This window comes from Mastigoproctus giganteus, chromosome 7 (genome assembly GCF_048544385.1).
Source record: "Mastigoproctus giganteus isolate SK-2022 chromosome 7, ASM4854438v1, whole genome shotgun sequence".
Lineage (NCBI taxonomy): Eukaryota > Metazoa > Arthropoda > Arachnida > Uropygi > Thelyphonidae > Mastigoproctus > Mastigoproctus giganteus.
Genome location: NC_143581.1, coordinates 37,655,342 through 37,680,158, shown reverse-complemented (window position 1 = coordinate 37,680,158; position 24,817 = coordinate 37,655,342). Strand labels below are relative to the sequence as shown.

General features: G+C 39.1%; 1 protein-coding gene across 1 annotated transcript in view; it reads right to left on the bottom strand.

Annotated features, from left to right (window-relative positions):
• Positions 1 to 24,817, bottom strand: part of SMC6 (Structural maintenance of chromosomes 6) — a 655,684-nt gene that overhangs the window by 38,310 nt on the left and 592,557 nt on the right. The window contains exons 21-22 of the mRNA XM_090377619.1: positions 23,027 to 23,126; positions 9,191 to 9,349 (exon numbers count right to left, since the gene is read on the bottom strand). Of these exons, the coding sequence (XP_090233745.1) occupies positions 9,191 to 9,349; positions 23,027 to 23,126 (259 nt within the window). The remainder of the gene's footprint in view (positions 1 to 9,190; positions 9,350 to 23,026; positions 23,127 to 24,817) is intronic.

Genomic DNA, 24,817 nt, shown 5'->3' with positions numbered 1-24,817 from the left:
TTAAATCAAATTATAGGCTGAATTGGTAAGCCAATTAGGAGAGAGGGAACTGCAAAGCAAATGTAATTAGTTAATTACATGTAAGGGAATAGCAAGCATCAGACAAAGGTGGAATAATTTAGTTAATAGGTCTAAAGAGGGGGGAATAATTTTTCGCTGTCTTCAAGGACGCTGCTAATCCTTTAAATCGTAATTACCTATGGTTTCTGCAGCCATGAGCGAACCTACTACTTGCACAGGGTGTGGTTATCAAGTTGACTATGTCCTCGTGTGCACTTCGTGCAAAGCCGTTCGCCTCTGTGGGCCATGTAGCCCATACGCTAATCTGAAAAGACTCGCAAAGAAAATTAAAAATTCTTGGAAATGTCAACTTTGCAAACAAGCAGAAAATGACTCGAGGAATATCGATGACACTTCACCTAACTTACAAACCGATCCGGAGTGTGTATCCCGTCGGGATTTTATTCAGCTACGTGATTCTGTAAACGAAATGCAGACCGCAATCTCTCAACTTTCTGCTGAGTTTACACAGTTAAAGGACTCAGGGCAACAGAGAACCGACGTCACAGGTGTGAAACCTGACGAACTTCTAGAACTGAGGATACCTGAACCCGGTGTGTCATATTCTGGAATCAAGGATGCAGTTGTTGAGATTACCGAGCGGCTGATCTCCAGATTTAATCAGCTTGAAAATAAATTATTAAACTTCAGGACACCCTCATCAGAAGCAATAGCGAAAATAGATCATGGAAATGAAATCTCAAAAGCACAACTGGCAGAGCTACAAGACGACATCACAGTGCTACACAAAGAAAACAAGGAGATGAAATTTATACTCCTTGATATCTATAATAAGATCGAACTGAGTAAGCTAGCAGATCCGAGCAAACTCACTAACCTTCTGAACTCAGACGAACTTCGTAGATTATATAAAAATTACCCAAAGGCCATTACAGTACCAGTCTACCCCGAATGTAGAAAAAAATCAATCCCCAGTCCTCCATCAGAAGCTCCAGGTAGGAACGAATCTGAAAAATGGCTAAACACAGGATTTCGTCGAGCGCCATCTTCTCACTCCAGCCAGCTTCTAAAAACAAATGGGAAAGGACAACAACCATCCACAAAAGCGCATCTTTCACGTGCGTTCAAGAAGAACCTGAAAAGGGCAACTGATGTTAATCACCACTCAACAAAAGAGAGGTTTCCACAATTACAGAAGCAGGCTCCACCAACGGTCAATGGCACCGCATGTATAAACTCTCTTACTTGCAATAACGAATTCTCTACCTCTATGCCAATGAGGCAAAAGTCATCATTTCCACCTTCACACCCAACTCTTGGCAATGCCTGTCCTGTCATACCTCATTCGCAATTCTCATATTCACAAGGCCTGGGATTAAGTGTCGGAGCGAATTCAATATTCGAACCAGCGGATTCCTCCACATTACAATTTCCACTCCCAGTTCACCCCACTGCATATCCATCCTATCCTATGCAACCAGAGGAAAGTACAAGTATGAACCTCAGAGTGAGCCAACGAACAAGTACGGCTTCACGTGAATGGTTTCGAATTGGCACATCGACCAACTCCAAACTGCAGCCTTCCCACACACCTCCCAGACGGCAGAAGTCCAGATCCTCTAGTGGACTTTTCGTATCTCGCTTAGCCCCAAATACCACAGCAAACCATGTTGCTGAGGTTCTACGTGATCAACTAAACCTTCGACTACTTCACACCGACTACTTTGCAGCAACTTCACACCAGGAACCCCCGCTGCGCATCGTTCAGGGTTGAATGCGCACAGGACCTGTTCAATTTAATTGGAACCAAATCTATCTGGCCTATTGGCACCATTATTCGACCCTTCTATAATAGGAGAACCAGTCACCTTCCCCAACCTCCACTTCTGCACCAAAACGAAGTCTGCAACATCACTACCCACAGCTGACTGGACTTGTTCCCGGACAACTTCCAAAAATCTCAACAGTCCTCCTTTCGTACCACTGTTCTGCCAAACCCCACAGTTAAGGCACCACTCCGCCATGATAAGAGTATCCTGAGCCCCCTAGGTGATGGACCCCATAAAATACCAGTCCATATTTCGTCAGGACGTCGAGCCGTTCGCTTTCGAACCTGCCAACTCAGAACACCTCCAATCAGGGCAGAAGTTCGTCGAACACCTGTCATCAGGGTGTACTTCCAAAATATCAGGTCCATTAGGAACAAACTAGACTCAGCAGAACATCTTCCTCTCCCAGGTCGCTGATGTGGTCTGCCTCGCAGAAACGTGGCTTCAACCTAATCAAGATACACTCTTCTGCTCAGCTATTGCTGGTTACAACATGCTGTCTGCATCCAGGGAGCAATCTAGAGGCGGTGGAGTAGCCATACTGTACAACACCTCCCTATTCTCATATGAGAATTCGACCTCAACTACAACTGAAGATTTCAAAGCGATTATAGTCTCGCTACACTTCCACTCCAGCCACATTGATATCGCATCTGTGTATATTCCCCCAGGGCCTACAATTGAAATTACTGAAGATTTAGGGAATTGGCTCTTAAACCATCTTCGTCCGTCTGCACAACGCCTTGTTTGTGGTGATTTTAACCTGCCTCCAAACCGACATCACCTCTTTATCAGGCTCTGCAAGTTCTTCGAATCCATCAACATGATACGGGTCAATGAGAACCCCACCAGGGGATTGAACCTACTGGATCTCGCTTTTGCTTCAACACCATGCACAGCTGAGGATGATCCCATCGCATTCTTCCTGTCTGATCACCAGCCCATAGTTTTTACATGGTCATTGCAGGTGCCAAACTTCAACATCCCTGACAACAAAATAGTCAAATACGTTTCAGCACCTAAATACCTTAATCCTCAACTCTGTGTAGAAGCAGCATCTTGCATTCCTTGGGATGTCCTCATTGACTGCGACCTCAGCCTTGCAGTGACACTCCTGTCTGACTGGATTAAATCCGTCACCGACTATGCTGCCACCAAACGAGTAACAGTAACTCCCCGTTCCAGATCGTGGTGGACTGCTGATCTTAACAACAGCTTCAAAATGAAACAAGTCCTACATAAGAAATGGAAGCATACGAATGACAGTAAAGACAGAATCGCCTTTTCCCGTGCCAGGGCCCACTTTAATCGAAAGAAAGCTGACGCAATCCAAGTGAACCTTAACCGCACTCTGAGGAAAGGAAAGCCATTCTATGCTGCCCCACATGGTGGATTCAATCACATGCTTGATCCTCAAGAATGGCTCAAATACATTGCCAGATTTTCAAATACAACCACAGTCCCATCTACAGTTGTCCAGCCTGACTATGAAAACCCTTCGGATGTCCTAGGGACTATCCAGATCACAGAACAGGAGCTCATACGTGCCATCAATTCCCTTCCCACAACAGCCACTGTTGGGGAGGATGGAATTCCACAATTTATGATCAAATGCTTAAGCACATTCAACATAGGCCCTCTTCTCTCGATCTACAACAGATGCCTCGCTGAGCATTATTTCCCACCCCAGTGGAATAAATACAGAGTGTACCCCATCCCCAAAAACCAATTTGCCACAAACGTCAGCCAGTCCAGACCCATATCAGTTGCCTCTTGTCTGTTAAAAACTCTTGAAAAGGCTTTGCTACCCACAATCACTCAACAAATCCTCCAGACGAAACGACCTGAAATCCACTATGCTATCGCAGGAAAATCATCAATCACTAACTTGGCAGCCACCACAGAACGCATTCTCTCAGCATTCGAACAAAGAGCTGAGCTAGCAACCACATACCTCGACATAAGCGCAGCCTTTGATGCCGTGTCAATTCCGGCCTTACTCCTCCTACTTAAGGAGAATTTTCACATTCGATGTGATATGCTGTGCTTTTTGGAATCACTTCTCAGTCACAGAATACTTATTCTCCATCGGCAGCAACATACCCTATCCTGCGACATTACTGCTGGAGTACCGCAGGGAGTGTCCTGTCTGGTGTCCTGTTCACAGCCATCATCATGCCCATTATTGCCTCAACGAATGGTCTCCTATGCTATGCTGATGACTTCAAACTGCTGACTCCAATTAACCCTGGCGACAACCCCGCCCAGCTCAGCAACAGGATCAATTCCCAACTTAAGGATCTAGAATTGTACCTGGCAAACTTCAATCTAAAAATCAACCCTCTGAAGTCTGCTCAGGTTATATTCTCCCTTAAATCCATGCCGACAGTACTCAACGTTTCACTCGCAGGGGTACGAATACCAAACGTAACCTCGCACACAGACCTTGGCATTCTGTTCGACCAAAAGATGTCCTTTGTCAACCAGATCGACAAACTCAGTACCAGATTTTCTCGTCTACGGTGGATCTCAAAGCAGCAGCTGCTACACGTCCGACATCCTGCCACTGTTAAAAGGTTCATCACCTCCACCGTCTACCCTGCGATTCTCTATGGTGCAGAAATATGGGCCTCTGCTGCACATACAAACCTTAAGCGGGTGTACACCGCTGAATACTGGTTACTGAAATGGGCGAATAACAAGCTTCGGCTACCTCCTGCTACCACAACTACCATGATGGCACAAGCACTCGACATCCCGAGGTTGAAGTTCCTGATCGTTGAAAAGAGGCTGGTCTTCACAGCCAAACTCATCTCAGGCCAAATATCATCTCCAAATATTTGGAATGCTTGCTCTTGGAGGATTCCACAGCCAAGCCTAAGGTTGGTACCAGCACTTGTGGCTCACCACAACAGGCTTGTACTCACCGAAAGATTTCTGCCCAAGCAGATGCTTGCTGCCCTCAACCGTGTGGACGCCGACATCGGCACCATAATAAGTAAAAAGAAGGACAGACACAACTTTATCAAAGCTCTTGAAACCTGAATCACTGGCAAGTTGTATTTGTTTTTCTTGATTTGTGTTCAGCTCCTTGTTTTTATGATGTATTTGTATTTCTTTTTGCATTTGTAATCTGTATTTTGTAGCCTTTTGTATGTGTTCGCTATATTTTGCAGCCATTTGAATTTGTACTTATGTTATCTATATGTGAACCCCTGGCGCTCGTCGCCGTGATGGGATATTGTGCTGTAATTCTACTTCACAATAAAGATTATTTATTTATAATAAAATTACATAATTTAAAATCTGATGCAAGCTAAAAACATATATTGATACATAATACAGGTATTTCATCAGGGGACTACACTTGATTATGTATCAATGCTGCATTTATATGCTGACCAGTATTTGTGGCAGAAAAGGGAATTCAAATATGAGTGTGAAAAAAAAAAAAAAAGAAAAAAAAAAAGGGGAATTTAAAAACGAGTGTGGGGAGAAAAAAAAAGAGAGGGCAAAGAAGCAGAATTTCCACAAATATAGGTAAGATTATTTTCCCTGTGTAAAGGCGAATGGCTAAGTTTTTTATGAAAAAATATTTAAAGTCCCCTATGTGGAAGTGAAGGTAGTCTTTATTTCTTGTTTATACTGCAGCACGACCACCAGGTCAGTGGAGTTTACAATAAATCAATCAATACAAGTGTTAGTCATATTTAGCAGTCACAGGCTTGAACCCTGGTCCACTCAAAGAGTGCATGCTACTGCACTCCCACTCCTGACCACTCGGCTACATAGTCCCTATGTGGAAGTCCTGCTTTGCTCTCCTTTTAGTTTTTTTCCCCCATGCTCATTTTTGAATTCTCTTTTGTTCCTCAAATTCAAATAACCACAGAAACGCAGCATTGATACATAATCAGATGGACGAGGTACGAGAACGAGCGTAGCCTGTGCGGACGTACATTTTTGCCGCTCTTGGAACAGAGAAGTTTTTTCTGATTTATTTTCCGTTTTATTAGCTTAAATTGGCATATTAACTTATTTTCTAGAGTAGCTTTATATTCCTATTTACGATACTTAGATTAAAGTAACTTAGATAGAGATTTTGTAGGTATTACTTAGTATCGTAAAGGGTATGGGTATCAAATCCACGTGTTTACCGTTCGTAAATAGCCGCCATTGTTACGCGATACATAATATCTCGAAATAGATAGCATAAGCTTAATATAGTATAGTACATAATATTGTCAATTAATCAGATAATTAATCTTGTTGAACTTCATTGTCAATTAAATTGTACCTTTAACTATACATATAACGACTTGGGTTATGTAACATAAATAATTAATACTTAACTTGATATGGAAGTTATATAAAGGGATTTCGTAGATAATACTCGATACTGAAACATAAATATAGCGTTATAATTTTGTACTGAAATTGAAATTTTAGTGAAATTAAATCGAAATCATGACTCAGACCAGAGCAGCAAAGCAAAAGGCTCAAGCTAATGGGAGTGCTGTGGCTCAGGGGAGAACTGAGGGGGACAGTTGCCCTCTGAATCACAGCCTATTAAAATGCACTACTTGCTTGATGTTTGTGGAGCAGTCAGGCACGGGACATGACACTGCCATGGGGGATGTCTTTGTGTGCGCGCAATGCAAGGAGTGTAAGGAAGTCAGGTGACAACTCAGCATTGTTATGGGCCTATATGAGAGCGTGAAGGACAGGGTGGATGCCCTCGAAGGATTAAACGTAAGGGGCCCATCAAGCTCTCAGCTGCCCACACCAATACCAGAGCTTGCACTTGGTCATCGCGCAACACAGTGGCAGCCCCCAAGGCAGAATGCGCTGGTCCCAAAGGAACTAGTAGTTGTTGGTGACTCTATTGTCAGGGAAACGGGAAACTTGCTTTGTAAAAAGGATAGGTGGAACAGGACCAGGGTATGTCTGCCAGGGGCAAAGGTTGATGACGTTGTAGAGCGGATATCATCTTTTAAGGGCACAAAAGGTGATATAGTTGTACACGTTGGCACTAATGATATTAAGAGTAGGAGACCGGCGGAATTACTTAACAAGTACAGGTCACTGTTGAAAAAAAAGCCGTAAATTAGGGTTGAATTTGAAAGTGTCTGCAATTCTGCCCAGACACTATAGGAGGGAGTATATGATGAGAGATGTCGAAGTCTGCAGACGATACGAAGGTTGGCAGGGTTGTCAAGGACACTACTGACACTATGCTACTGCAACAGGATCTGGAAAGGTTGAGCAGATGGGCTGAGAGGTGGCAAATGAAGTTTAACATTGACAAATGTAAAGTTGTTATTTGGTTTTTAGGAGCATTAGCAACTAAGGTCATATTGCTCCGGGATATGCGGTCGTCATTCCTTGACCTTTCCGCATCCTCCGTATTTGGTGGTGACGGGCTCAAACCCCGGTCTAATCAAGAAGCGTGTGCTACGCACTGCTGCTCCTTCCCACCTACAAATGTAAAGTACTACATATGGGAAACAGCAACCCCAGAGCAATGTATCAACTCTGTGGTACTACACTGACAGAGGTAGAGAATGAAAGGGACCTGGGGGTGGTTGTGCAGGCAGATATGAAGTTTTCTGAGCAGTGCAGACGGGCTGCAAAAGTAGCTCATGGTGTATTGTCGATGATATATAGGAATTTTTCTAGCAGGGATAAGGAAGTGATTATTCCTTTGTATAAGGCAATGGTCAGGCCACACCTGGAGTACTGTATACAGGTCTGGAGGCCTCATTTCAAGAAGGATGTAGAGATGCTAGAACGAGTACAGAGAAGGGCAACAAGATTAGTGAATGGAACAAAGGGGTGCTCTTACGAAGAAAGGCTTAAGTTTTGCAAATTACAGTGTCTGGGGACTAGGCACCAGCGAGGTGATCTGATAGAGGTGTATAAAGCCTTGAATGGTTTGAGCATGCTCAGTGCTGATGGGATTCTTCCTCTTGCTCAGAATAATCACCTGAGAGGGCATAAATTCAAATTGAGAAAAGACAGATGTAGGATAGACGTGAGGAAATTTGCCTTTAGCCAGCGGGTGGTTGGTTGGTGGAATAGACTTCCATCCCTTGTCATGGAAGTGGGTAGTCTAAATAAGTTTAAGGCTCAGCTGGACAGGTATTTCGAATGAACAGAGGGGTGAAGTGGAAGTGGTTATTTTTTATTTATTTATTTATTTATTATTATTTATTTATTTTTTTTGGCTGATGCTGCATAACCTTGCTTTCTTGCTTCAAATGCCTCTACTAATGCTAATGCTAGTCCCCTGATGAAATATCTGTATTATGTATCAATATATATTTTTAGCTTGCATCAAATTTTAAATTATGTAATTTTATTTTCCCCCACCTTTAGACCTTCTAACTAAATTATTACTCTACTTGCTTTCTCTGAATCTTGCTATTCCTTTACACATTTAACTAATTATTATTAGCCATATGGTGCAAGGAAGCCTTAGGCTTATGCTGCACCAGCCAAAGAGGGAGGGAGGGTAAGTAGAAAGGAATCATCATTCAAGCCCATACTCACCAGATGTTATTGTTGTTATTATTTGGTTTTTAGGAGCATTAGCAACTAAGGCCATATTGCTCCGGGAATATACAGTGGTCATTCCCTGACCTTTCCGCATCCTCCATATTTGGTGGTGACGAGCTCGAACCTCGGTCTAATCAAGAAGCGTGTGCTACGCACTGCTGCTCCTTCCCACCTGGCTATGGAGGCACCCTCACCAGACGAGTCCCTGGGGTGAATTACATTTGCTTTGCAGTTTCCTCCCCTCTAATTGGCTTACCAATTCCACCTATGATTTGATTTAATTCATCATATCATGCAGCATATGAATCAAATCATATTCATATCACATTCTATCTTCCACCTTCAATACTTCCTTTTTCTTCTATCCTTCTACAAGTTCTGGTATTTTATGTAATTTACACCTCTATCTACCTGTTTTTTAATAGTTTTATTGCTTCTACCACATATATGTACTTTTTTATTCTTTGCTGCTGCTTTGCACACTTAGATACAACTGTCATATAACTTATCACTCAATTAACCTTTTGCCTCATATAATTAACATTTCTTTCATTAACATTTTGCCTCATATTTGTTGGAGTAATACTGTAAATTTATGAACATCTGAAAATATAATTGGTTGAGGCACATTTTAGGTGTTCACCATTTTCGTGTGGCATATTTATGTCCACAAAAAAAAAAAAAAATATCTTAAAAAAAATTCACTTTAGTAGTATTACTGTACTATTAAGTTTGTTTATAAACCAAAATATTTAGCTTGCATTAATTATTAAAATAAAACTTACCACAGTATCCAACAAACAATTTTTGTGATCAAAAATTATTTTCCCTGTGTAAAGGCGAATGGCTAAGTTTTTTATGAAAAAATATTTAATTCTTAAGCTCAGCTGTCTTCGGATTTCCTTGAAGGTTTTTATCCTCTGAGTCATAGCAGCATCCAACTGCTATGGAAGAGAAAAACAGTAAGGACAAATATTATTAACAAGAGGTTTCAGAATAATTTCATCAAATAATTTCGTTACAAACACATTATCCGTATCATGGCAAGCTTTTCTGAAGTGTCACATGAAATCATGTGGAAAAACTGGAATTTTTTAGTGACCTTATATAATTTATTGTCAAAATTAAAAGTTTTAAAAAAAGAATTTCAAATACCTTTATAAAACAAATTTATCAAGCTTTTTGGAATCTGCAAGTCAAGGTAAAAAAAATATAATTTTTTTTCTAACGCTTTCACTGTTAAATGTATTGTATTAATAATGATGACATGTTATTGTATACTGGTATTGCACGGCTGATTGTAATGTTGTATTATGCAACTGAGGTGGCGGCAGTCTGCAGATTAATAGCAGGGTCAAAAGCTGAAAGAAAAGGTCCCCTGAGAAGATAAGTGTTTTTTATTTGGATCTGTTAGTAAACATATTTATGACAGCATCTTCAGAGAAAATAAAAGTAATTTTTGTTTGGATCCTGTAAATATATCAATGACCTTAGTGAGGCACCAGAGGAGGCTGAGGCTCTCCAAAATTCTTCTCACTATCTTCCTAGTTCATCTGACCCTGATTAGGAGCAAGTTCAGGCTGTTTGGTGGTGCTGGCAGATTACTAGCAATAAAACTGAGACTGTTATTTGGCAGATTGGCAACAACTACAAATACTTTCAACATGCCAAATCTGAGAGGAATATATTACTGTTGCAAACTTCATACAACTATAAAAATTCTAAATTCTTAATTACTGAGTTTCATTTTCTCACACGCCTTAGCTTTTGATGTTGACAGCTTGCAGCATCCAGTTGTCTTATAAACACAATATACTTTAACAAAAATTATTCTAATTGAAATTGTGAAAAATCATTTTTTGTATATATATATATATATATATATATATATATATACAAAGGGTACTAGGAAAGTTTTGCAATATGACGCAACAATGAATCACAGGAAGCTGCTTGTTGCTGCATGTCAAGACATGTTCATACGTGCATAGTAGCTGCTGCGCCAAGTCGATGGGCTCAGTTATTCATTAGTAGTGATAGTGTAAAGTGCTTGCGATGGCATCGTGGTCACGAAATGAGATAAGGACAGTTTTGCGGAATAATTTCGTGCGTGGTTTAACCATAGACCAGTGCTTAGAAGAAATGACTCTTGCACTAGATGATGATTGTCCACATTGTACAACGATATTCAGGTGGTATAGAGAATTCCAAAGGGGAAATTTCACTCTGGAGGATTCTGAGAGGCCGGGAAGGCCACGAACGTCAGTTACGGAGGAAAACGTTACTGCTGTGAGGAAAATGCTTGACGAAAACAGGCGAGTGACCTACCAACAGATAGAGGATACTTTGGGCCTAAATGCACCAGCAATTTGTTCGATTCTGCAAGATCATTTGCACGTGAAGAAACTTTGTTCTCTCTGGGTGCCGCATCAACTGACTGAAGAGCAGATGACACGACGTGTGACTTGGTGCCGGGAGATGTTAAAAAAGTTTGATAAGGGACAATCTCGGTATGTGAACAACATCGTGACAGGTGACGAGACTTGGCTGTACTATTACGATCTGCCGACCAAGGCTCAAAACAAAGTTTGGGTCTTTGATGATGACGACACACCCGTAATTGTCAGAAAATCCTGATCTGTAAAGAAGAAAATGATAGCTGTATTTTTCAAATCGAGTGGAATTGTGGAACGTGTCGTTTTGGACACGCAGAAGACAGTCACAGCTAAGTGGTATACTGAACAATGCCTGCCTAAAGTCATTGGATCTATGAAGAACCTGCGGCCAAAGTCAAGAATGGACACCTGGTACCTCCATCACGAAAATGCTCCAGCTCACCGCACCAAAGCCTGCACCGAATATTTGACCACGACAGGACTGAAACTTCTCGAGCACCCTCCCTAAAGTCCAGACCTTGCTCCCAGCGACTTTGCACTGTTCCCGCATGTGAAAATGAAGCTAAAAGGGAGGCGGTTTTCCAGTGATGAGGACCCTCTACGGGCTTGGGACAACGAGTGTGCTTTACTCCCTAGCGAAACTTGGCAGAACTGGTTTAAAGATTGGTTTCGGAGGATGGAGAGGTGTATTGAATGTAGAGGAAATTACTTTGAAAAAATGAAATAAACAAAGCTGTATTGCAAAACTTTCCTAGTACCCTTTGTATATATATATATATATATATATATTTTTTTTTTTTTTAAACAAATTCTCTTTATTAAGTAAAAGGTTAAAATCTAAAAACTGTTTAGAATTTAACTTTTACAAACTGTTTTTTTAGGTAGCTTGCAAGATGGTAAATTATAATTTAATCCTTAGGATAAAAGTGAAATTTGGTCTTGCAACAGTGTATATGAGGAAAGATTTTTAACCTGTTATGTAGGTGCATTGCAGGTTGGCCAAGGGGTTGTTTGACCACTAGCTGAAGCATTCCAATTGTGTGATCACGATGTACATATGTTGGGGAGTCGGCAAAGAATTTGTATGCACTTGGTTAAAAGTTTGTGATTGTGTGTTTGAACTCATATGAACCTGTCTTGATACCCCCGATAATGTATTCAATTTGTTAATGTGTCATCTAGACAAGACTTCAGTTATAGCTCAGACACAGCATGGTTTTGTTAAGGGGAAGTCTTGCCTGACCAATTTGATTGGATACTATGATGCAGTCACAAAAGAACTGGATGCAGGGAATAACTTTGATATTATATACTTGGATCTTAGAAAGGTTTTTGATACTGTTGCACATGGAAGACTGCTCCACAAATTGGAGCAGTGTGGCATTGGAGGCAAATTGCTGCTATGGATAAAGGGGTGGTTGAGGGGGAGAAGACAGAGAGTGGTAATCAATGGACACTGCTCATCGTGGACTAATGTTATTAGTGGAGACCCTTAGGGTTCAGAATTGGGTCCATTATTGTTTTCTGTATTTATAAATGATATTGATGATGGTATATCAAGCTTAATGTCCTAGTTTGCAGACGATATGAAGGTTGGCAGGGTTGTCAAGGACACTACTTGACAACCCTGCAGGGATAAGCAGGTGATTATTCCCTTGTATAAGGCAATGGTCAGGCCACACCTAGAGTACTGTATACAGGTCTGGAGGCCTCATTTCAAGAAGGATATAGAGATGCTGGAACGAGTACAGAGAAGGGCAACAAGATTAGTGAATGGAACAAAGGGGTGCTCTTATGAAGAAAGGCTTAAGTTTTGCAAATTACAGTGTCTGGGGACTAGGCACCAGCGAGGTGATCTGATAGAGGTGTATAAAGCCTTGAATGGTTTGAGCATGCTCAATGCTGATGGGATTCTTCCTCTTGCTCAGAATAATCACCTGAGAAGGCATAAATTCAAATTGAGGAAAGACAGATGTAGGATAGACGTGAGGAAATTTGCCTTTAGCCAGCGGGTGGTTGGTTGGTGGAATAGATTTCCATGCCTTGTGGCATGGAAATCTATTCCACCTCTGGCATGCCCATGCATCGCACGCTCACACGTATGGGCTATACTAGCAGACAACTCCTGCGGCATCCTCTCGTAACAAAGGTTCATCAGTGTAAAAGACTCACCTGGTGCAAAGAGCATGCAAGTTGGACAGAAAACTGGAAGTAGGTGTGCTGGTCGGATGAGTCACATTATTTACTGCACACCGTAGATGGTCGTGTATGGATTTGGCGTCAACAACACGAGGCTCTTGATCCATCATGCATGGTATCAAAAGTGCAGGCCAGTGGAGGCAGTTGTATGGTGTGGGGCATGTTTCACTGGCAGGAACTTGGACCCTGGGTGTATGTGGAACAATGTATCTGTGGTCTCCGCTATTGTCAACTGCTTGCTGATTGTGAACATCCCACTATGTTACACCTTTTCCTGAATGGCGATGGTGTCTTCCAAGATGACAATGTGCTGAGCCATTGGGCACTCGCTGTGCAGGATAGTTTGAGGAACATATTTCTGGCTTCCAGCATACTGATTGGCCTCGGAACTCCACTGATATCAATCCCATAGAGCACTTGGGGGACACTATGGAAAGGCATATCAGGCATCTGGATACACCAATCATCTCCATATCTGCATTGCTGACTGCATTACACACAGCTTGGTTGGTCATACCTCCTGCTTCTGACATCTTGTTGAATCAGTGCCACGTCAGATAGCTGCTGTACTGAGGGCAAAAGGAGGACCTATGAAGTATTAGGTAGGTGGTCATAATTCAGTGATTACTCAGTGTATATTTATAATACTACCTATCCATACATTAAAAAAGTTTTCGTCATACTGATATTTATTCGAGTCAATGGGAGAAGAGGGCGAGGCAATCATGTCACTACAAATGCAATTAATTATTGACAACTGTCTCCATAACATTCACCAACCTCGTGCACGTGATTCACTGTCTAACATTTGATGTTCCATTGTAATTTTTTTGTATATTAATGAATATTGTATATTTGTAAAGTTAAATATTTTAGTCCTGTTGTTTCGGTCGCAACAATATGCCTCGTGTATTATGGAACCCAAAGCAAAAGGCCTTTTCCTAAGTGACCTAAGTAAACATGTATTTCAACAGGTATTTCAAGTAAATAATTACATAGTGATATTGGCTGAAGTCCAGTATAGTATAAACCGGCACGTACTTCAATGAAAGCGAGGAAGACGCCGATAATTTACATGTATATTATCTTGTGTAGGACTGCACCTGAATGTCAGTTTATCTCCGCCTTGGTACACTGTGATGGATACAGAACTCTGTAAAAGGCCAGAAATGTTTGTGCCGTGTGTGTGTTGTTATATTGTTTAGTTGTTTCTGGTCTCTTTGTCACCAGGAAGGTGATCACCCTGGGAAGCCTGCCCAATATCTGTCTAAGCCACAGTACATGCACAACTGTGCATGTACTGTGGCAGACCTCGATTAGCTTGTGGGCTTACTATTCCCTGTGTGTGCTTTATTGCACAAATTCCGCACCCACTGGAGGAAGTGCTATACCAGTGGGTGCCAGCAATCCTGCCCAAAAGGTTGCCCAGACCCAGGGGCAAGGAAAAAAAAAAAAAAAATTATTAGTAGTAATATCACCCATAAATTCAGTTCAACTGAGAATTTAAACATAATATACAAATATATACAAGAGTTCCAAAACCTTTGAAACTTGGAGCTCAGAACCTCTGAGAATATTTAAATTTAAATAATGTACAAAGATTAACTTTTAATTTTAACACTATTAATAGCAGTATATATCATTAACTATATTCTTAAACTTTATATCATTAACTATATACATCAAAGGATACATGAGGCAAGCAGCAACCATGAAACTACTTTCCCAAAAGACTAAGGAATCTACCTCACAAATCATATTAATTTGAGAACACAGTGGGAGGCCACCACAAGAACTTATTGGCAAATGAAAACATCAATTTCTTCTATGCTAATTCATAATAAAATTAGAGCAGTGGATGGCCACCATGAGACCACTGCCACGACAGCTATTTTATAACTCAACTTATTCAGTGAGGCAAGCAGCCCCGAGATCATACCCAAAAGAGTAGCGAAGGTTTCTTTTTAAATTGTCCTGTACTATAAGATGAGGAGGTCACCATCACTACTCATTTTACTCTTGAGCAGTAAAAAACTGCCATAATAAGTTTCTTTAAGCTAACTAATGTACCCTCTTATTCTGCTGTTAGGTTATATTTATATATTGGATATACATGTATATTATTTTGTGTAGGACTGCACCTGAATGTCAGTTTATCTCCGCCTTGGTACACTGTGATGGATACAGAACCTGAGATCATACCCAACACACACCCACTACATAAATGGGGCAAGCAGCCACAATTGAGCTACTTCCCCAAAAGTCTTAGAGATTTTCATCTTTGTCAGCCACAGATAATTGACAGGTGAAAGCACCTCTTGTTTCTGATTGATTTGTGTCATTGAAGTGGGGGGGGGGGCTTAGCTTAGGTAGGGTGTTTATCCTTCCTGTTTTAAAATGGGAAAACAAGTTCCTGATTTAAAAACAGCAGAAAATGTGGGGAAAAACACCTTAGGCATATCAACCTAGGAGGACAGCGGGCAGGGAAAGCAGTGGCATCTGCCAATCACTGCTTTCCCACTGTTTTGTTTGCCGCCATGCTTTGGAGGATGTACACCGTTCTGGAATTTTTACTGTGATATTTATTCATTCTTGAGAGTGCCTCACACTACAAATGCACAGGTAAATAATTACATAGGTCATTTCTTGATCAGATTAGATTTAAATCAGTGCATTTCGACAGATGTGTCTTTTACGTAAAGGAAAGGGTTTTTGCTTCTGTAAAGGTGATTACAGTGGTCTCAGACAGTTTTTAAATTCTGTATAGTGGGATCAACTGATAATGTTACCAACAGCAAGTGGGAAGCATTCAAGGAATTAATTGTGGATGCTACTAAAAGTTTCATACCTATTAAGTAATATTGTTCAAGGTTTAGGCCTAAATGGTTGTCAAATGAACTAATGGAGTATAAGTACTACATTTGGGAAACAGCAACCCCAAAACAACGTATCAACTCTGTGGTACTACACTGACAGTGGTAGAGAATGAAAAGGACCTGGGGGTAATTGTGCAGGCAGATATGAAGTTCTCTGAGCAGTGCAGACGGGCTGCAAGAGTAGCTCATGGTGTCTTATTAATGATATACAGGAATTTTTCTAGAAGGGATAAGGAGGTGATTATTCCCTTGTATAAGGCAATGGTCAGGCCACAACTTGAGTACTGTATACAGGTCTGGAGGCCTCATTTCAAGAAGGATGTAGAGCTGCTGGAACGAGTACAGAGAAGGGCAACAAGATTAGTGACTGGAACAAGGGTTGCTCTTATGAAGATGGTGCATTATAGCCTTAGTAGCTAATGCGCCAATAAAATCAAAACCAAACCAAACCAACCTTATGAAGATAGGCTTAAGTTTTGCAAAAATTACAGTGTCTGGAGACTAGGCACTGGTGAGGTGATCTGATAGAGGTATATAAAGCCTTGAATGGCTTGAGCATGCTCAATGCTGATGGGATTCTGCCTCTTGCTCAGAATAATCACCTGAGAGGGCATAAATTCAAATTGAGGAAAGACAGATGTAGGATAGATGTGCGGAAATTTACCTTTAGCCAGCGGGTAGTTGGTTGGTGGAACAGACTTCCATCCCTTGTTGTGGAAGTTGATAGCCTAAATAAATTTAAGGTTCAGCTGGACAGGTATTTCGAACGAACATAGGGGTGAAGTGGAAGTTTTTTTTTTTTTTTTGGCTGATGCTGCATAAGCTCGCTTTCTTGCATCAATATACCTCTACTAATGCTAAGCCTCTGCAGTTTCATTGTAAAATACAAGGCATTATTTGTGTTTAGTTGATGGAGCTGATTCTAACTGCTTTTTGAAGGTGACTGGTTTATGACATTCCAATTTTTGTTTGCCTTTTTTTAGGAAAACTGGGCGACAAGTGTCCATTTCTGTTTTTTCGGCGTGGATTTCTAAAATTGGATCTTCCTGTATAGATGTGCCATTGTGTCCATGGTTGTGTCCTGAATATTTTTCACAGTATTTGAGTTTGTAATACGAGATGTGGCAGCAATCACTGGAGGAGGTGTCGCTGGTATTGTCAGAGGAGTATTATTTGCTTGGTCTGTGGTCTTTGATTGTTACTTGCGTACAGTTGGTTGGAGCTCAGAGAGGACATTTCTAGCCCAATCAGAAATTGGTTTCTTAGTAGGAACTGTGACATCAGTTTGAACAGAAACTGCTTGATATTTTTTTTACAGCATTTGCATAGGTAATCTTTTGGTTTATAGTTGGTGCAACTACTTTTCTTGCTTCTTGGTAACTGACTTTGCTCTCAATCTTGTATTTTACAATTTTTTTCTCAGTTTTCCACTTTTCACATATCTTGGAATATGCAGGATGGTCACCTTTGCAATTTGGACAGGTCATTTTTGTAACTGTGCAATAATTTTGTATGTGGTCTGAGGAGCCTTGGGCAGACAGGAATTCCTCTATATACAGTTTTAGAATGGCTATACTTCTGGCATTTATATGGTATTTTACAGCAAGAGGGTAAGTTGGGCATATTGAATGTAAGAATAATATTTCTGGTAGGTGCCAGTTGATTATCTTTTTTAATCATTATTCTTTTTTCTTCAATTACATTCTGTCCCTGCAGTTTTTGGGTTATTTCCTTCTCGGTGACATTTAATAAATTCCAACTAGATATGACACCCTTAGATGAATTTAGGGTTGCATGCGAAGATATTTTTACAGGAATGCCAGCAAAGCTTGTTAATTGTAAAAGCTTTTCAGAATGTCTTTGATTCAAGGTTTCTATAAGTAAGTCTTCTGATTGCAGTCTCTTCACCATCTTGGGAGATTCTGCAATACCCTCCAGATGTTTCTGTATAACAAAGGGAGACAATTTACTCACAGGCTGGTTATTAAGAAAGATGGGCAGGGTTGCTCCATCCAATCCATCTTCTGTCTCTTTGTGTTGTCATTTTTCATGTCAACATGTTTTGTACATGCCATGTTTGCTCCTTTTCGCCCCTGGCAAGAGGACTTTTCTGTCAAGGTTTTCTGCCAGCCCTGCCACGGGAAGTCAGGAGCAGTGCCACAAGGAGGCCAAGTGGTTCGAAGGGTTAGTTGGTTAGTTCATTAGTAAAGTGTGTAATATAAATAACAAAAAAGGAAGGTGAGTTTCCTTTCTCTGTTCTTACTTGAGATCTTCCAAGTGTAGAACTGATTTATAAATAAAACTGTTGATAGAAAACGATATAACTTAAGAGGAACTTTTATCTCTGAGAAAGATCGCTATTTAAGTCGCAATAGGAATGCTTGACTTCGAATTCACTTGGCACCCGGGGCCTCTATACAATGTAACTAATGGAGTGTTTCCACCACTTTTTATTTTTTTCGCCCTTAAAGCTCACACAAAGTTGTTTTCAATGTGAACATTAGTTTTTTTATTTAAATCCATTTTGGAAGGGAAAAATACTTTAAAATTCTTCCATTGAATAAAAAACACAAAAAAAAGTTTAAAAAAGACATAATATTCAATATTAATATTAATTTAATTGAAAGAATCACAATTTTCAGAGTCAGAAACAACTGTCATATGGAGGGAGAGGTGTTAATTCCTTGCTGGTAGAGGGTTCTTGTGAAACAGGTCCAGTTGATGAAGTGGTCTTGAAGAAATCATGAAGCTTCAGTTGCCGTAAACCTTGATGCTGCTTCCTTATTACTGTAGATCGAACTTCTCTAAAATGTTCATAATAAGAAAGCACATCAGGGTCTGATGATGATTCAATATAATGTATGATGTCATCCATATGCAGTCTTATAACAGACAATTTAGAATGAGGTGCAACTGATTCTTCATCTTTGTCATCATCATCATCCTCTTGTTCTCCATGAAGAAAATTTTCTGCAATCTCTCCCTCAGAAAAAATTTGATAGCCCGGATCACCTTCATCATTTTCAAGCCAGTATTCCGCATCAATCTCAGTTGCATTTTTTGTTGTTAGCCCTCAGAAGAGTGTCCCGAAAATTAGATGCTTCAACTCCCTCAAAGTCCATTTCAGGTTCTATGTTATATAACAACTTCTTCCAAGCACTGGCCAAGGTAGTAATCTCCGTATCTTTCCATGCAGCTGCTAGGTTGAAGATAGCAGATCTGATGATGTATGCATGTAAATTTTCCAGTGTCCCGGTGCCTCTTGTATCTTCTTCTTCTGCATCTTCTGTTTCTTCCAAAACAACCATCACCTCTTACAAGCAATGATTACACCTTGATCCATCGGCTGTATCAGTGAAGTAGTGTTAGGAGGCAGAAAAACATTATTTAGCAGTAAAACAGCCTTTATTTCATTAGAAGGAATTTCAGCACATCTGTCTGATAGCGTCGCACATCAGACAGATGTGCTGTCTTTAGGACAGAAATTTTTTGTCTGTTAAATCCGAAGTCCTTTAAATTGGGGTCCATTAAATCGAGGGCCTACTGTATTCACAAACTAAGTTATTTCTGTTGGGTATATTTAATTATACACTTATTATTTGTTTTAAATGCTTTAAATGTTCTTTTCTGAACATACATGAATTGCATGAAATTGAAAAGAAAAGAAATTACTGTGTTTAAAAGAACATACATGAAAATTAAAAGTTGAAGTGATCAACATATAAAAACAAACAAATATACAATTATAACATTTTAATCAGTGAGATAGTTGGGTTTGATGGAAGTACACAGCTTTTTAATATGAGGATTTATTGTAGATAGGGTTACTCTCAGCTCTTCAAGCAATTCTTCTTCCTCTTGCAGATTAAGTTCTGACATTGGACGGTTTCTTGTTGCAAATGGGTCTCTTACCCACAAATATTTTTTGGTATCAAGGGATGGGAAGTAATGCTCAATTTTTGTCTTTAACAGCTCTAATGTTTCGCTTATTACATTAATTATTTTAGGATAATTTGTTTTGGCAGGCAAGGGACACATTTATATATTTTTTTCATTTACAATATTTTTTACATATACTCAGCTTTTCTTTAAAGGCGAACAATTTGTCAGTAGAAGTGAGTAAATTTTCCTATGGGCTTTGCATACTGATATTTAATTCATTAAGCTGTGTGAATAAATCTGCTAGAAAAGCTAATTTACGGCACCAAACTTCATCACTTAAATAAACAAAATTCTGATTGCTCCAGTGGAAAAAATATGAGCATTTCCTCATGCAACTTGTCTATACGCATAAGTACATTTCCTTTTGATAGCCATCGAACCTCAGTACACATCATTAAAGAAAAGTGATGCAGACTCCAGTTCCTTGTATAATTTTCCAAAAATTCTTATTTTTTGGGGTCTAGTTCTGATATAATTGACCATTTTAACTGCTTGATCAAGTACAAGTTTTAAATCGGGTACAACTGTCTCTGCTACTAGAACTTCTCTGTATATAAAACAGTGTTGTAATAATATTTGAATTGTGTCATTTTACTAAGTTTACAAATCCTTTTAGTGCTCCTATCATTGCGGAAGTACCGTCGGTACAAATGCCAACACACGACTTCCATAATATACTACACATTTGTAAATAATTATTCATTACTTTGAAAATATCTTGGCTCGTTGTACTTTCATTGAGTGCATCACAACAACAACATAACAATAATAATTGTGTCACTTTCCATAAACCTGACAAATACTATTATTATTATTATTATTATTAGCCATATGGTACAAGGAAGCCTGAGGCTTATGCTGCACCAGCCAAAAAAAAAAAAAAAAATTCCCGAGTTACCCCTGTGTGTGTGTGTGAGAGAGAGAGAGAGAAGTAGAAAGGCATCACCAAGAAAGAGAAGAATGATGATATCCAGCTCAGGACCCTGGGTTTGCCAAGCCCATACTCACCAGATGTGAGCCCCCGGGGTAATATTAATTGGGCTATCCCGCTAATATCTGTGGAATCATCTACTTGCAATGCAAACAGTTGCCCAAAATTATTAATATGTTGAACAACTTGTTCTTCAATATCATTGGACATTTCTTTTATACACCTGTTAATTGTGCTGTTTGAAAATGGTAGTCATTCTTTTTTCAGCTTCCACTCCCAAAATACTTTTCACAATTACCTGACATGCTGGTAAAATCAGACTTTCTGCAATCAGGTGAGATTTCTTTCTTTTTTTTTGCCATCAGTTCGGCTACTAAATAGCTGGCTTCTTGCGCTTTATCAGATATTTTAGCTATATTATAAAATTCTTTATCTTGTTTTCTAGTAGGGGCCAGCAGTCTTTTAAAATTCTCCACAGTTTTGGATGATAAATTCTTGTGTTTCACAGAATAATGATGCTGCAATTTACTTGGCACCATTGATTCATTTGAAAATTTTAAACCACATGCCACACAAGGTTGAGGACATCTTGGGTACCAGCATACGAAAATCCCATCCCCAAATAATCATCACCACCACATTTACGATAATATGTTTTCTTATTTTTTTGATGTTGATGGATGCTCGTTTTTGTTTTTGTCATTTCCTCCAAGCTCATTGTTATCAATTTGTGGCGCCTTCGTAGCCAGGTGGGCAGGAGCAGCAGTGCGTAGCACACACTTCTTGATTAGACCGTGGTTCGAGCCCGTGCCATCCAAATACGGAGGATGTGGAAAGGTCAGGGAATGACCACCGCATATCCCCGGAGCAATATGGCTTTAGTTGCTAATGCTCCTAAAAACCAAACAACGACATTATCAATTTGTCCCTTATGATTTCCTTTCACTAAAAATTTATTCCATCGCTAATAATTTCTAAAGAAAATTAAAGCTACTTCTAGAATGTGCTATTACAGTTAATTGAACGTACCTATTCTATACGAATTAATTGAATATGACGTTTTAGAGAGATAAAAGCACAAAAAAGTACCTTTAAAACACAAAGGAAATTTCTTATTATGCTGCTTAGTTGCACATATGCTCTGTGTGTCTGGGAGAGACCCTCAAGTGATAAGAATGGCTGAATAAAGGTGAACAGATCTAGTACTAGGAATCAAAATGCAACATCATATTGATTTCTGGAAGGGGCTGGGATCAGTGCAGCGCAAATAAATAAATTTTTTTATTTTAATTAATTTTTATTATAAAACTTGGATTTATTAATTTTTTTTATTTGCAATGTCTGTGGCACACAGGTTGAGAAACACTGCCTTACAAGAAAAGATTTTTTTGTTTGCATGCAAAGAAAAAAGTACATGCACCTTAGGGGGGGGGGGAGCTTTTGTGAAAAATAAAAAAAAATTCTTCAGTATTGCATTTCTGACATCGGAGTTCCCCAAAAATTATATTTACTTGCATTTCTCTGTCCACAATCAACCAAAATATACTTTGTGATTGACCATTTTCTGGCTTCTTGTCTAAACAGTGGGTGGGCCTCTAAGATAACATTACAAACATTATCTCTCATAAATAACCTTTCCTATAAGATAGGCCTTTAGACTTCGTGAATGAGGACTTTGTATTCTATAGCAGTGAGGACTTGTATTCTGTAAATGTCATGCGCAATTGTGAAAGACACTTCAAAACTAAAAATAATTTTCTTTCAAAACAAAAAAATAAGAAGGAAATAAACTTTTTTCAATCAGCAAGGATTAGCAGGAACCAACAAAGGCAATCAGATCATACAAAATGGCACAAATAAATTTGTCATTCTCTCATGATAACCCTTCCCTAAGGTAGGCCTTTAGAATACGAACGAGTGAATATCTTTCGGCAAAATGCTACTGCCAGGTTTTTACTTCACGGTTCAAATTAAAAGAAATGATTCCTCTGAAAGATAAAATCAGTTGTATCCATAAAAGTATCATTACAAAAGTACTGTCACTGAAAGGCAGTCAAAGTTGCAGCAGGAATGGACAATAAGTTTTTAAGCAGAATTGTTTTGATTTGACCAGTGCAGCAGTATACTGATAGGTTAAATATAACAACAAAGGCCAAAATAAAGCATAAATATTATTTTATAGTTGTACATATGATGTACAGTTGCATTTGCTATAATGCTAAACTGAAAAATTATAAAATCGATATAGTAATATTAAAGCAGTATAGTACTGTTTACCTGGACAATCTTTTGTAAACTTTGTATGTCATTGTTAATTCTTCTATATATTCTTGTTGTTTCTAAATATTTTTCAGTTACTTCTTCTTTAGTCCCATTGCTACAGAATAAAAATTATATCTAAAATTAGAAATTATGAAAATAATCACATTTATATGTAATTTAATTAAGTAAAAAGCTTATCAAAAGTATTGGAAATTACTGCTGTTTTCAATTCATATCCAGTTTTTGGGATTTTTTTCTCCATAAAAGATACCTTCCAACTTTCTCCATAAGTAAAAATTATGGAAAATGAAATCTAATCTTGGGGGGGGGGGGGGGATTTTGAAATGACTCTGTCCTGCAAAAGTTTAAGAATATATCTGTGGTTTCATGTGATGTTTGTGTATGCACACTTGCACCATCTTATTTCAAATAATCATAGTCAAATTCATCTTTCATGAGCTAGTCAAAGAATAGGTAGAGTAGTGGCATCGAGAATGTTCAGATTTCATCTGACATCCTTTTGACAGAAGACTATAGGAGGCATCAAATGGAGTGTACCGTGATGTTGTTGTTTGGTTTTTAGGAGCATTAGCAACCAAGGCCATATTGCTCCGGGAATATGCGGTGGTCATTCCCTTGACCTTTCCGCATCCTCCGTATTTGGTGGTGACGGGCTCGAACCCCAATCTAATCAAGAAGCGTGTGTTATGCACTGCTGCTCCTTCCTACCTGGCAAAGGAGACGCCTAGTGTACCGTGAATTAGGAGGTGGTTTACTAAGTGTTTTATGAAGAGTTTGTTTGTGAAGTGGTGATTCACGAAGAGCATGGGGATTTTCTGTTGACTATAATCTACTGTCCTAACATCCAGTGTGTGTGTGTAAACAGAACATATGCTACGTGTTTAGTGTGATCAATTTGTTTCAATTCTTGCACAGCTATTACTTTGTATGGGTGTAATTTTTACTCCAACAGAAAGCTGATTTGTTGCTGTAACTTACATACTGATTTTACAGAATTTCTTATCATGTGATCACAGATATCCAATAATTTTTTCATGGTAAGAGCAGGAGGCCTCTCTGGGAACATCATATACAGAACCTGTCTCTTAAAAATGCTCGATTATTTCATGCACAGAATATCACTAAGTATGACACTGAGTGGGAAATGTTAAAAATATACACTTCTATTGTGTTTTTCCACCATTTCTAAAAACATGATCCACTAAAAATGAAAACATATTCTTCTCTCTACAGACAACTGTAATTATCCATGCAGGCAATGTATGCAAGCACACACAAACATTATTAAAGTGTATTTAGCAGGATAACATTGATAAATAATCATTACAAATAAAAAGATAAAAAAGAGTTTTGTTTTCTAATATACAGAAACTATTAAACACCATGAATATACAATAAAACCTTAATAAATCTGACAATGGGACTGAGGTCTTGCTGGATTTTTTTTTTTGGAACTAATATTGTACAGATATTCATCTTTGGTAGATTATTAAATATTCCAATGAAGCTTCAGAGCAACCTTGCCACTACTGCAAATATGAAATATCACTCACTTCAGGAAACTTTTCCCAGCATCACCATCAAAGACTTATAAAGTTTAATGGAAAAAAAATAAAACAAATGAACACTGTCATGGTCACAATTGTAAAACTTTGGCATATCTTGCCAAAGTTTTACAATCTTTGAAAAAACTTGGTTGCAGCTTTCCAATGCATAAATGCTGTGATATTTCTCATTGCTTGCATTAATCACAACTACTGGTATTTTTCAGATTGTGGATCCCTC